The following is a 13,130-nucleotide window of genomic DNA, read 5'->3' on the forward strand; positions in this document are numbered from 1 at the left end:
AAAACAAAGTGACATGGTTTACTTTAGACTTCCAAAGAAAGACAGAAGGAAATTATCTTATGACAATTTGAAACAAGGACTCTGAGAAGATATAGCATGGCACATTTGCCCAGGCAGGGAGGTACCTGGAGTCCAATAACATGTATGAATCCTAGCTCTACTGAAGAGCACAGTGGGTCAGGGACAGGACGTCAGAGTTCAAAAACCTCAGTTGCTGACTGTGTGAGTGACCCTGGGCATGTGACTCAACCTCTCTGTGTCTCAATCCCCTCACTTGTAAAATAGAGTGTGCAACAGTACCTGTCTTTATCTAAACCCTTGTGGGATTATCATGAAACCTGAATGAGGTCGTATTTGTAAAGCACGTAAAACAACACCTGGTAAATGTTGTTAAATAAACTTACAGAATTCTTGGGAATAGTAAGTAAAATATGTGTAATCTGTTTATTAATGTGACTGAAGGAAGCTAAGTCATACATTTTAAAAATTAGTGGACACAGATCTAGAGATAGACAATTTATAGCTGACTTCAGGCCTGAGATCACCCAAAGCAACTCCTGGCGTTCAAAATAACCTAAACAGGAGACTGGACTTTCCTGTGCGTCAACCACTGATGGAGCTTCACCAGGCATGCTGTTTGGAGTGCTAAGTGCCCAATCTCGTCTAAAAGCCTCACTCCACCTCCACAAGCCCATGACTTCAGGACCAATGACTATCTCTATGGATGAGACTGAGGCTCAGAGATGCCAAGGACCTTGTCCACAGTCTCCCAGTGCTGCAAGGTACAGCCAGAACTGAAATCCAGATAGGCTGGGCTCCAATACCAGTGCACTGGAAGAACACAGAGAACTGTGGTCACTGCAGTTTCCGATCATAAACATTTTCTAAAAGCGCTAATTAAGACGCTCATTGATATGTAACCATAATTTTAAATGAAGTACAAACTGTCCCTAAACTGTAAAACTAAGCTTTTTGAAGGGAATGTAGAATCACCATTACCAATTGTAAACCACCCAGAACTCCACAAACTGAAAAGAAATAAGATTCTTCACATTACCACCATGTCATCCAATACTATTTCATTTTACTGGGGGAAAAAAAAAATCTCTGGCTTTCCCAAAGAATTTCATACCTATTGACTTACTTTCTCAAGTAACACAGAAAATCATTACCAGTCACATCCTGCAATAAGAGAAAAGATGAAAGTAGAAAAACAAGGGACCCTTATTTTCCAGAAAGGGTTTTTGAAAGCAACACTGCTAGAAAAAAACTATCCTGCCTAATCCCAGTGCTCTGTAAATACATTTTTAAAATTATTTATACAAATCAAAATGTGAAAACTGCCAGAAGAAATACATTTCTTTAAACCAAGGAGGATCTTGCTTCTGATTTTCTTTAGAAATCTGAGGTTTCAGAAAGCAGATTTTTACTATTTTAACCTCACATAAAAATAAGTGTGATAGTTTGGTCTCCAAAGTTCCTGAATCCAACTAGGATAAGCTGTCCCCTCAAGCCATCTACCTGACAGTGGATTCTATCCTTTTCACCATTAACATAATGTAAGTAATGCCTGTATGTAAACAGGTGATGATAACTTTGTCTGCCCTGCAGCTCATGTATTTCTTCCCACCTTTTCCCTGCATCACTTTGGGCTTCTGGAGCTTTCCATGATGATTAAGGGAAGAAGGGCCCCAAATAGAAACAGTTTTCAAAAAAACACCCCCTCCCACCACCACCTCATGCTAGTTTACTGAAAGATGAGAGGCTGCCCTTTCCAAGCCCCTGGCCACTCCTCTTGCAGGAGGCCCTGGGAGGCGGGTAACTCAGAGGAACATGTCCTGCGAGCTCCAGCCCCAAGGCTCAAAACACAAAATTTTGCAATTTGTCCCACTTCTGTAAAGCTCCATTCAGAGCAGACTACTTTGTTTTCCAGGAGATGTGTAATTTTAGGCAAGGTTTCTGGAAGACAAGACACTGCAATTAATGTTTAGTGAGGGAGCGTGTCAAGGACACAGGAACTTTAAAAAATGTCCAGTCACATCTTCACCATCTCCACAGAGTTTGCTGACTTAAAAAGACTATACAAGGCTCTGTAGCAAACTGAAAAAAATAAAACTCTAAAAGCGAGAGGAAAAAAAAAGTGTCAAGGAAAAATAAAAATATACATTCCATTTTTCACATAATGTTCTGCCAAACCCCATGCCCCATGACCACACACATTTCTAGACGCTGCCTCAGGCTGGGTGAGCGGCCAGGCCCCGAAACCAAGGCTGGGAAAGCAGCAGCGATGAGACTGGCTAAGAAGCTGGAGTGGGCTGTGGTGGTCACACAGCTGCCAGTCACTTCCAGCAAACCATCACCGGAAAGCCAATCTCTGCACTTAGGGTGCTGTGCTAACTGTAAAGTCTCTCTCAGCAATGTTGATTCCTCATGTCACCATGTCATTTAGGATTAGTCAATTTCAGATTTCCTGTCCTGTGAAACATTTACTTTACACAAGTTATCAGGAGATAATGTGGTCCTCACCAGTTTCCGGCTTATCTGTCTTTCCACACTGCTAACAGAATGTATTCTCTTCCATTTCCTTGTTTCAGAGAGCCTTCCACCATCAACTTACAGGGAAAAAAAAAGCCTCCAGAAGAATCTTCTGGTCTCTGCCCACAACACGATGGTCCAGTGGCGCACCAGCCCCTCTGCAGTGCACGCCCTTTCTCAATGTGATGGCACCACCATTCTTCAGTTATCACAGTACTGTACCTTTCAGATATACAGCATCGGTACCATGATAACCGAAAAAGGACAGTTCAGTCTCATATCTACCTGAATATTCCCTTGCACCCAAGGCCCACTCCTCCCAAGCTACCCACCCATAGGTGGCTACAGAACGATCTTCAAGTACACAGACACATGTACAGAGATATCAGTGCTCAGAGGGGCTGTTCACAGCAACCTCACTTACTTTCAGTAATGCTTTTTTCACTGTGCTGCTTAGAATTCAAGCCTTCTGAGGATCTGCTCTTTTTGGATCGCCTACTTTAATAACCCAGCAGTCAACTTCTGATAACAACCCCTTGGCCTCAAACTCACTTCTGCATTTCCCTCCTAGTCCAGTGGTATTACTATGAACTTTGTCTTTTGAACAAAAAGGCAGTCCTTTTTCCTATAGTTAGAGAAAAGAGGAATGTTGATGTATGGCAAAACCAATACCATATTGTAAAGTAATTAACCTCCAATTAAAATAAAAAAATTAAAAAATAATAATAATAATTTCATGACTGCAGTCACCATCTGCAGTGATTTTGGAGCCCAGAAAAATAAAGTCTATCATTGTTTCAAAAAACTAAATAAATAAATAAAATAAAAATTAACAACACCACCCAAGCTATATATAATAGTATACCTCCAAAATGGAAATAAGGTCTAAAGCACAGACAGAACTGTCAAATACTTATCACACAGCTTTAAGGACATGGGAGTGACAGATGGACAGGACGAAACTACAGGAAAGAAAAGAAGGCCGAATCCTTGAGACACCAGATGAAAATGACAACCTCCAGCTCATTTATGGATCAGTACAATCAAGTGTCCACAGGACAGTGTTCAGTATAACACGTTCGTGGTTTTGTGCAACTGGAGCACAGAAGTGAAGTGAAAGTCGCTCAGTCATGTCCAACTCTTTGCGACTGTCCATGGAATTCTCCAGACCAGAATACCGGAGTAGGTAGCCTTTCCCTTCTCCAGGGGATCTTCCCAACCCAGGGAATGAATCCAGATCTCCCGCATTGCAGGCGGATTCTTTACCAGCTGAGCCACAAGGGAAGCCTAAGAAACTGGAGTGGGTAGCCTATTCCTTCTCCAGGGGGATCTTCCTGACCCAGGAATAGAACTGGGGTCTCCCACATTGCAGGCAGATTCTTTACGAACTGAGCTATCAGGGAAAAGAAGTGGACAGCATAAGGAGGCTGAAAGAAAACAACTCACGTGTAGGGAGAGAGTGGTCCGAGCAGGACTTTGGAAACATCCTGCTGTCCAAGGGTCATGAGTAATAGAGCCAGGCTCTGGTTGGTCGAGTCCACGCATCCACCCTGTAAATAAAAACACTTTAAAGATTAATATTGTACCAATCAGATAATGGAAAATCAATCAAACAGAGGGAGGAAAAAAAAGACACAGATGCCCAGAGCAGACACACAGAAGAGCAAGCTGCAAAGTTCAAGCAATAATAAAACTGAGTAAGGGTTTTTTAAAGAGTTATCCTCATATTAACAACTGTAGGGGGTTAAACTAACAGTTAATCAAAATAATTTTAAGAGTTGAGACTATCAGAATCAATAGACATTAAAGTTCACTGAGGTATATCTAAGGAAAAATGAAACTTTCCCTTTGTAATTAAACCCATAGCAGGACATATAAGCAAAAAGGCAAAATCATTTATAGGCGAAGCACAGGTAATTAACACAGGTTAAGTGAATTACGTTTTTACTCATTAATATCTTTCAGAGAGCACCACAGCTAATCTGACATGAAAGGACCCTTCCCTTTCAAAGGTCTTACCTGAAACACTTATTCAATTACATTCAGAAACTCCATGCCATGTCCCGTTAGATTCCCCGCTTCAGCTCTTCCTGTGTGCCTTAGAACTGGAGAACCTCCCAAATCCAATCCCTCCACTCTTAGTATTTATGCATTATCTTTCATTTTCCCTGTTCCTTCAAATCAAGAAGCAGAACAGAATTCTTTTCAAAAATTTCTCCTGAAGTACAACTGCTTTGGCTGCCTTTCTTTTTTCATTCTTGAATTTCTCAACCACTTTAGCCATCCTTACACTTGATGTGCGCATTCCTGCTGTTTCCATTTGTGCGTTAAACAATGTCTTTACTTCAGATCATTCTTTCTGGGATAACTCTATTTAAAGCAATTTCTTTAGTCAGTTCGATAGCTCTATTTACTCGTTTATTCGGCTGCACTGGGCCTTAGTTGCAGCATGTGGGATCCTTAGTTGCAGCTCATGGGCTCTAGTTCTCTGCTAGGGATTGAACCTGGGCCCCTCGTGTTGGGAGGATGGAGTCTTAGCCACTGGACAACTTCCCTGGTTCCTAAAACAGTTTAAACTTGCATTGTAAATAGTGAAAGCAGGATGACATCAACTTATTTTGCACACATCACAAGAAATCTAGTTTTTCACCATGACACATCATTGTTCAAGGCTAGAATCTCCCAGACTTTGAACAGGTTAGGTGGTCGCCTACTGCTGCTTATGTGAGCACAGCTCTCTCCTTTTCCAATGTGTGCAGGGTAGGAAGTAAGTCAATTCCCCGATGCAGACACTCATTCTCTGCCATTAAGACTTCCTACAATGGAGTAAGAAAATCAGGAAGTGGATCCTCCAGCCAGGCTTTATGAAAATCTGCTCTTCTTAAATCTACCTGAGTTGATAAAGGACAATATTTATCTCCTTTAGCAAATTTTAGAACAAGAGTTATAGCACATATATTTCCATCTAAAAAGAAAACCTGACCCCATGGAGAATATATGGACCAACAACACTATTTCTGTTTTACAGAACTCACTCGTTTCATAAAATTAAAACTGTTCTCTTTAGTCTCTGCTTTCTATCACTATAGTGCTATTCTGCCATTCTCAACTGATTTTTATTTATTTTACTAATTTATTTATTTTTGGCGGCACTGTGTCTTCACTGCCGTTTGTGCAGGCTTTCTGTAGTTGCAGCTAGCCGGGGCTTCTCTTCCTTGTGGTGTGAGGGCTTCTCACTGGAGTGGCTTCTCTTGTTGAGGGAGCAGTTTCTAGAGCACAGGCTCAGTACTTGTGGCACATGGGCTTAGTTATTCCAAGGCACGTGGGTTCTTCCTGGACCAGGGATCGAAACCGTGTCCCCTGCACTGGCAGGCAGATTCTTATCCACTAGGCCTCTAGGGAAGTCCCTCAACTGATTTTTATTATGTGCTGAACCAACACTTCACTGCAATAAATACATTAGGGTCTGTGTACAGGACACCATGGAGGGAGTGGTGGGGCCACTCCAAAAGCAGAAGATACAATCCTTATGCCAAGTAGCTTCAGTCTCACTATAAAGATGAGATATGAGCAGGAACCAGTAACAGTTCAAGGTGAAGATGAAGCTATGCTGTTGAGGGCACCAGGACTGCCAAGGTGGTGGGGTAGGGGTAGTCATTCGCCCAGCACCAGAGAGAGGCTTTGTGGAGGTGGGGATTTGAGCTGGCCCTGGAGTGATGAGCAGGATTTGGAGAGGGAAGAAGAACAGGAGGATGGGGGAAAATATGACCCAGGGCCAGTGAGGAACAGCCAGGAGGCCAGCCTGAAAGTGGCTGAGTGCTCTCTGAGGAGAACTATGTGAAACTGCAGGGACAAGGAGGAGCAGGGAGGCTAAGGCAGGGCTTTTCTCACTGGGTCAAGGGTTTTGATTTTATCCTGGGAAAGTGAGAAGCTGGTGAAGGTCTCTGAGCACAGGAGTAACAAGATCAGATCACTGTTTTAGGGCAGGAGACTTAGACTGAAGAGGATGTTGGAGAGAATGTGGAAAGGATTTCCTCTCTGCAAGAAGGGAAAGCCAGTACGTCTGATCAGAGGAGGTTGGTGTGGAAGGGAAGAGGGTAGTAGATGGTGCCAGAGAGATGGAAAGGCTAGGGTAGTTCCAGAAAGTCTGGAATGGAATCAAGAGGGCTTGGTAACTAATGAGACATAAATGGAACAAGAATTAGATCAGAGGATTAAAACTTCGGTAAAAATAAATGGTACCAAAGGAGATGGATTTTTATTACTTATTTAAACCATGTCACATCACAGACTTACAAAGAATTATTATAAAAACAAGAAGCATCTTGATCCTTTTTAGCAATTAAAGATCACAGACCCACACAAAAGAAGTTTTCTTAATGATTTAAAACAAAAAAATGCAGTCCAGCCACAATTAAATGGCTTAAGGTAGAATTTAACTAGAGTAAAGAAAAAAATAATAATAACCTAATCCAGATTGCATGTTTTCTGTCTTATGGACTGGTAGACTGTGCTTTCACCCTGAGGCTTATAATCTGCCATTTATGGAGATATAAAACCCACATTCCAGCTGTGCCTGTGGGCTCCCACTGGGCTGTTCTGTAATGAGATACATCCACTTCCCCCAGGTCCACTGGAAAGAGACAGGAGCGTTGATGAATGTCTAAGCAAAATGACCAGCGGTGCAGGCTTGTCTTCAGCATCCTGTCACCTTTTCTTTGTCTCACCTTCCCAAGCCCCTACTGTGCTCTGACACAGGCCTGCCTTCCTTAGACAGTCGTCAACGCTCCCAAACACTGTGCAAAGTTGAGCCTATTATGCTGTTTTTTATCTGAATTAACTGTCACATACAAATCCAGCTTTCCAGTTTCTCTTGAAAAATCTGAGAAGAACGAGCCCTCACCCATGCCGTGGCAACGACTAGGGGGCTGAGAGAAGGTCCCTGCTCTGGGCAGGGCAGTGTGTGCCCTTCAGTTGGCCAGTCGCTGCCTAACCTGCTTCATTTCTTATCCCCTCCCTCGTGCATGACTCTGTTCTAGCTCTCTGCCCTCCTGATCATTAAAACTTACCTGCTGTTTGTATCAAACCAATGGGGCTGAGTCTCTGCTCACTGCTGCTGCTGCTGCTAAGTCGCTTTAGTTGTGTCCAACTCTGTGCGACCCCATAGATGGCAGCCCACCAGGCTCCGCAGTCACTGACTAGTTAGCTAACCCACTAAGTTAGTTAATGCTGAACTGTCTAAAGGGTAGGAAGAGGTTAACTCCTTGACTGAAGCCCTTAAAAGAGAAAGAAAGTTGCTAATGAAGAAACATGGGAACTGCTTCCAGGTGCTCCTCTCCCGGACCTGCAGAAGCTGAGGACATACCCGGTAGATCTCTTCGAGCAGCAGCCTGGCGCAGTTCCTGCCGAGATCTTCGGGCAGCATCGCTGCGCCCTGGCCCTGGGGGTTGGAAGCCAGCTCAGCACTGAGAAAAGTGCCATTGGTGGTCTCGGCAACCAGGGACAGCCCAAAGCCTGGAGACCTGGAGGTTCAAAGGCACAGACACTGAGTAGCGTATGAAGCAGGGTTTGCATTCACCAGTCAAAAGAGAAGACAAACATCCTTTTGATGGCACTCTGTCTGGTTATATTAGGCCTTATTAGAGTTCCTAGCAGCTCACACTGGGAATACACATGACTCAGTGAGGGCACACACATGGCAAAACCACTGCTTTCCCTTTCAGCCCTCCCTTCCCCAACACCGTACACTGTGAGAGTTTGTAACACTCCACGTGTACAGCCACCCTAACAGCTACCAGATATTGAGTTCTACTCTCAGCCAGTTTCTGAGCTCGGGGCTTGACATGACTCTGCAGAGTAAATATTACCATCCCACCTTAGAACTGAGGAAATGGACAAATCAAGCAACCAGCATCAAGTCCACATGGCCAGAAAGAGACTGATATGCACTTCAAACATAGGTGTTCCAGAAGCCAAAGACCACACAAGTTCTCCACTTGCTTGGCCCTCACTCAACCACTCCAGAAATGTAAGTAGCCTGGGGAGCACCTGATTACAGCTCTTCTTGAGAAACAGCAAGTTGTTGCTCCGTAGCGATAAAGACCACGCAAGGAGAAAGGGCCTAGAGAAGCTACACCTTTATGCCTTTGTCCCCACGGGACATCGCTAACTCAGAATTCAAGGAATATAATCCAGAAACCAGTACCATATTCTTGCCCAGGTGTTTTGACCACCAGCAGCCAGAACCTAACACCCTTACCAGTCCAGGACCACAAATGCCTTGTGCATTCATGCACACAAAAAACATTTAGGAGAAAGTTTCCACATACCCAGGAACTGGGGCACACACAGGCCCCTGCTCTCGTGAGGCTTAGTGACAACCAGTTTGATGTAAAACAAAATCAGTTGACAATAATAAACACAAGCATCTCCCCACAAAACTTCTAAACGTGACCCCTCACATCTACCTTGCTCAGTCCCTTTTAAACAAATGTAATTGATCCTTGAATAACACAGGTTTGAACTGCTCAGGTCCAGTGACACAGATCTTTTTTCACTAAATACGAACCCCAGATACAAAGTTACCAAAGATGGAGAGCTGACTGCTGGTTTCGAGGACAGGGAAGTTCAGCACTCCTAATCCAAGCGCTGTTCCAGGGTTAGCTATATACAGCTCCCAGCAGTACACTCCACATGCAAGCACGATACAGCCCTGCCTCCTTTAACACAATTCAACATACATGTTCATGAAGCACCTTCTATGCATCTAGCACAAAACTAGCCAAAATACTTGTTTCAGAAAAACTACATGTAAAACTAATAATGTACTATATGAGCTCACAACAAGGGGGAACTATACTGGTTGGTCCTTAATTTCTTAAAAAAAAAAAAAAAAATTGATTGTCTATGCAGCCAAGGGTTAATAACACCTGCCAAGGGAAGAGGGAGCAGTGAGAACACAGGTTCCAGGGCACTTTGAGTCACACTCAACAATCTAACACTGTACTTCCCAGCATCATCATGGGACATTTAAAGAACAATCTCAAGATGCCTATGACTCACTTGACCAGGGGCACCCAGCTCATCAGCAGAGGTAGTGGCACAAAATGACAAGGAGAAAACGGAGGGAGGAAGGGCCAGGAGACAAGCCACCATCACCGCTCTAACCCACTTAACTTGTAGTTCTTAAGCACTTCCAAACTTTTCCATCCGTGTGAAATTTTTCAGGTATGTGTACTTATTACAATGAACTTCACATTTAATCAAGATTGTTCCATCTGATATCATATTTGTTTTACAGAAAACAACACGATAACATATTATGCTCTATGCATGTTATGCCAACATCCCCCACCCCCCAATTTGGGGTATGTATATTATCAGGCCTATTTCAAGTTATGCTGACAAAGCAGCTAATCACCAAGTGACCTCACTGAAGATGGCATCAGTACAGTTTATAGATAACGGGCTCCAAAACTTTCTAATTGATAAAGGGTTAGATTTTTCAAAAAGTCACTTTGGGAATCAAAATGGGACCATGCTGGACAAATGTGTACCAGACAAAGAACTGACACAGGCCACCAAGAACTGCTGGCTCCCAAAGCCCCAGGGCATGGCCACATAGGACTCTCACTCCCAGAGTTCAGCGAGCTTAACTTACAAGGACACTTCACTGAATTAGAAAAGGAAAATACCTACTCATGACTATAATTTCATAAGGGAGAAGGAAGATCACTGTTTGTCAACCGTAACTTGTTATTTAGAAAGCAGAATGCAAATTTAACATCGTGCATTGGTTTTATAGGTAAATTTTACCTGTAAGACAAGGCTATATTATGCCTACATCTCCATACACATGTGAGCTTCCTACTCATTATTCGCAAGTATGGGCCTTGCGCAGCCCTAGGGTTGGCTGCTCAATGATGGCATTATGAAAAGCCACATTCTAGCTGGGAGCACAGCCTTTTGGTCTGCTCTGCTTCTTTGTAGAGTGAGAGGCCAGATGACAAGGCACCACAGAGATCAGGCCACTCAGACAGCTGCTGGCACCACCTATCCTCCCCCATCCCTTGTAATTCCCTCTCCCCAGAAAACAGCTGACACATAATTCCAGACCTGCAGCCAAGAAGGGAGGAAAAAGGCAAGAACGGCATTAGCAGCTACCATTTCTGCAGCACCTACTATGTGCCCAGCATTGCATTAGGGGCTTACATATGGGATCTTTTCATCTTTACAGTAACAGTAACCTAGGGATATAGGCATTATCACTCACATGTTAGGAATGAGGACACCACCAACGGTATTTGAGCAATACACCAAAAGTTTGGGACCATCACTGACCTTTCCAATTCCCAAGGAAACAGCCAGCTTCACACACAAATCCTTTCCCAACTCTAAGCTCTGACACCACCTCCTCTGTTGCTCTGGACAAAGAGCCACCACTGCATTTGTGAAATCTCCTTTATCTTTTAGTTAGGCCTCATGAAGGTCAGAGATCCCATAACACACTCGCCCCCTTCTTTCCCCTCTCTTTCCTTCTTTTCCTGAGGTTAAAGAAAGCTCAGAGGAAGGACTATGAAAGGATGAATTGTGGTACAACTTAGGAAAAAAACTGATTTCTCATCTCACAATTGTCAGTCTCTAATGTTTTTACTTTTATAAGACACAACCTGAAAAGTTCAGGTCCAGAGTGTAAAGGTACTGTCATTCACACTAAAATGGCTCAACAAAAACAGAGAAAACTCACATACAAGGAAAGCAAATTTGGCAAAATAACCTCAACCTACAAGTAAGAAAAATACACAAATGTACACTGTATTATCCTTCCAACTTTTCTGTACGCTTAACATTTTTATAATAAAAAATTAGTGGTTTCTAAATATATAACAAAAGCCTAAAACAGATATTTTCATTACATAGATCATCATTATTAACTTTTTATGTTCTAATGTGAGGTTTTCCACAAAGGCTCTAACTAAACCAAATTAAAATCTGCAATAACAAGTTTCTCTGGCTCCAAGGGTGTCATTCCCCTTGATGGAGAGAGGCGCCGACTGGCACTTAGACCAACAAAGGATTTTTTTCCCTAAATTGTTATTTACTCAGGATGGGAGAACTTTGTTTACTTTACTTTTTAGTGGGAACAGAGTGCAGATGGGATTTAAAGCTGGAGGCACTTTTATTAATAGCTGGGTTTTAATTCCCTGAGGCTGGTATTTCAAACCCTCATCACCCAGCACTGGGCACGGTGATGCTTTCCATGTGATAGGTGCTCAGAATATACTTGGTGGTGACAATGGCAGTAAGTCAGAAGGAAAAAAAATGTGAATCATTCTTCCTCTGGCTGCCCAACCTCAGAGCTGGCAGCTTAAGCTTCAATCAGAGACCAGGAGGATGAAAAATGCTTAGGGAGGCTGCTGAATTAGGCTCCCCAAATGCACAGACACTTACTTCCCAGAGTTGATGCCTTTCATGTGGTCTGTGTAAATATAGATATCGGGTAAAAACTTGTTGAGGATGCTCCTTGCAGAATCCACAATCCGGTTTGCCATCTGAGGTGATACACGTACTGAATACCTGCAGCTCGGAGTTAAGGGTGTCATTCTGCTTGGACTCCACAGCAAAGAAAAGCCAGTCATAAAGCTAGCAAATATTTGTAGTACTGCCATAACAAAATGATGCTTCTAATTTCATTCTATTCTCCACCTGTATTTAATTACTTAACTTTGTAGTGTCACAACTCAATTTTTACATTATCATTTTTATTATATAATTTTTGTATTGTTATAAAAAGTCCTTGATGAAAAACATCCAAACAATATAGACACTTGGAAAGTATAAAATAAAAGCTGCCAACCACTGCTCTAGATTGCCTACCCATTCCCTTTCCCCTAGAAATGGTTCACCTCAATTCTGGAACAAGTAAAGGCAATTGCCCCCCTGTATGGCATGAGCCAGACTCCCTTTGAAGTATTCTCTGAACATCCCCACTGCTGTTATCCGTAAGTCTTTCTCTTAGAACTAAGATCAGGACAGATACCCCACTGGGACTGACCTGGGCCCCTGGGTGATCCAATCCACCCCATGGGATGCTGACAAAAGAAGCAGAAAAAACATTAGTAAAAGAACATAGTGGGGCTATCTATATAGCTCTAAACAGGTTTTTAACTTAAGAGCCTATTTTCAATTATTTAAGTGCCTACAATGCCATTTATGGATGATACAGGCTCCTTGCAACTGCTACCTAATGGTCCAAATAGTGATAATTAGCACTTTTACAACAGGACAGCCTCAGACAGGAAAGGAAAGATATTGGCAACTCAAATCAACTCAAATTAAAAGAGTGCTGCTTGAGGAACTGGAAACTACTGCCTCAAATTAAACTTTATTACAGAGACTGGTTCTCCCCAAATCAACCAACCAAATAAAAAATAAGTATGTACTAAGCACTTCCAATGTCCGATGTATGGTTAGGGGCTGGCTGTGCGTGTGGAACGAGGGGCTAAAGAAACGAAGAAGTAACAACACACAATCTTCCCATTACTCTGATCCAAACCCCAGGCACAAAGTTCCTCAGGAAAAACCAGGTGTGTGGT

General features: G+C 42.8%; 1 protein-coding gene across 3 annotated transcripts in view; it reads right to left on the reverse strand.

Moving 5' to 3' along the window:
* RCL1 (RNA terminal phosphate cyclase like 1) overlaps positions 1–13,130 on the reverse strand; it is a 105,713-nt gene that overhangs the window by 50,152 nt on the left and 42,431 nt on the right. For 2 of the 3 annotated variants that reach the window (XM_052644863.1, XM_052644862.1), the window contains exons 6-8: positions 11,986–12,111; positions 7,901–8,057; positions 3,982–4,085 (exon numbers count right to left, since the gene is read on the reverse strand). In XM_052644863.1, coding sequence (XP_052500823.1) covers positions 3,982–4,085; positions 7,901–8,057; positions 11,986–12,111 — 387 coding nt within the window. Of the gene's footprint in view, positions 1–3,981; positions 4,086–6,826; positions 7,169–7,900; positions 8,058–11,985; positions 12,112–13,130 lie in introns of those variants that run through there. The other variant, XM_052644864.1, reaches the window with a different exon arrangement.

Source organism: Budorcas taxicolor, chromosome 8 (assembly GCF_023091745.1).
Source record: "Budorcas taxicolor isolate Tak-1 chromosome 8, Takin1.1, whole genome shotgun sequence".
In the NCBI taxonomy this organism is placed as follows: Eukaryota; Metazoa; Chordata; class Mammalia; order Artiodactyla; family Bovidae; genus Budorcas; species Budorcas taxicolor.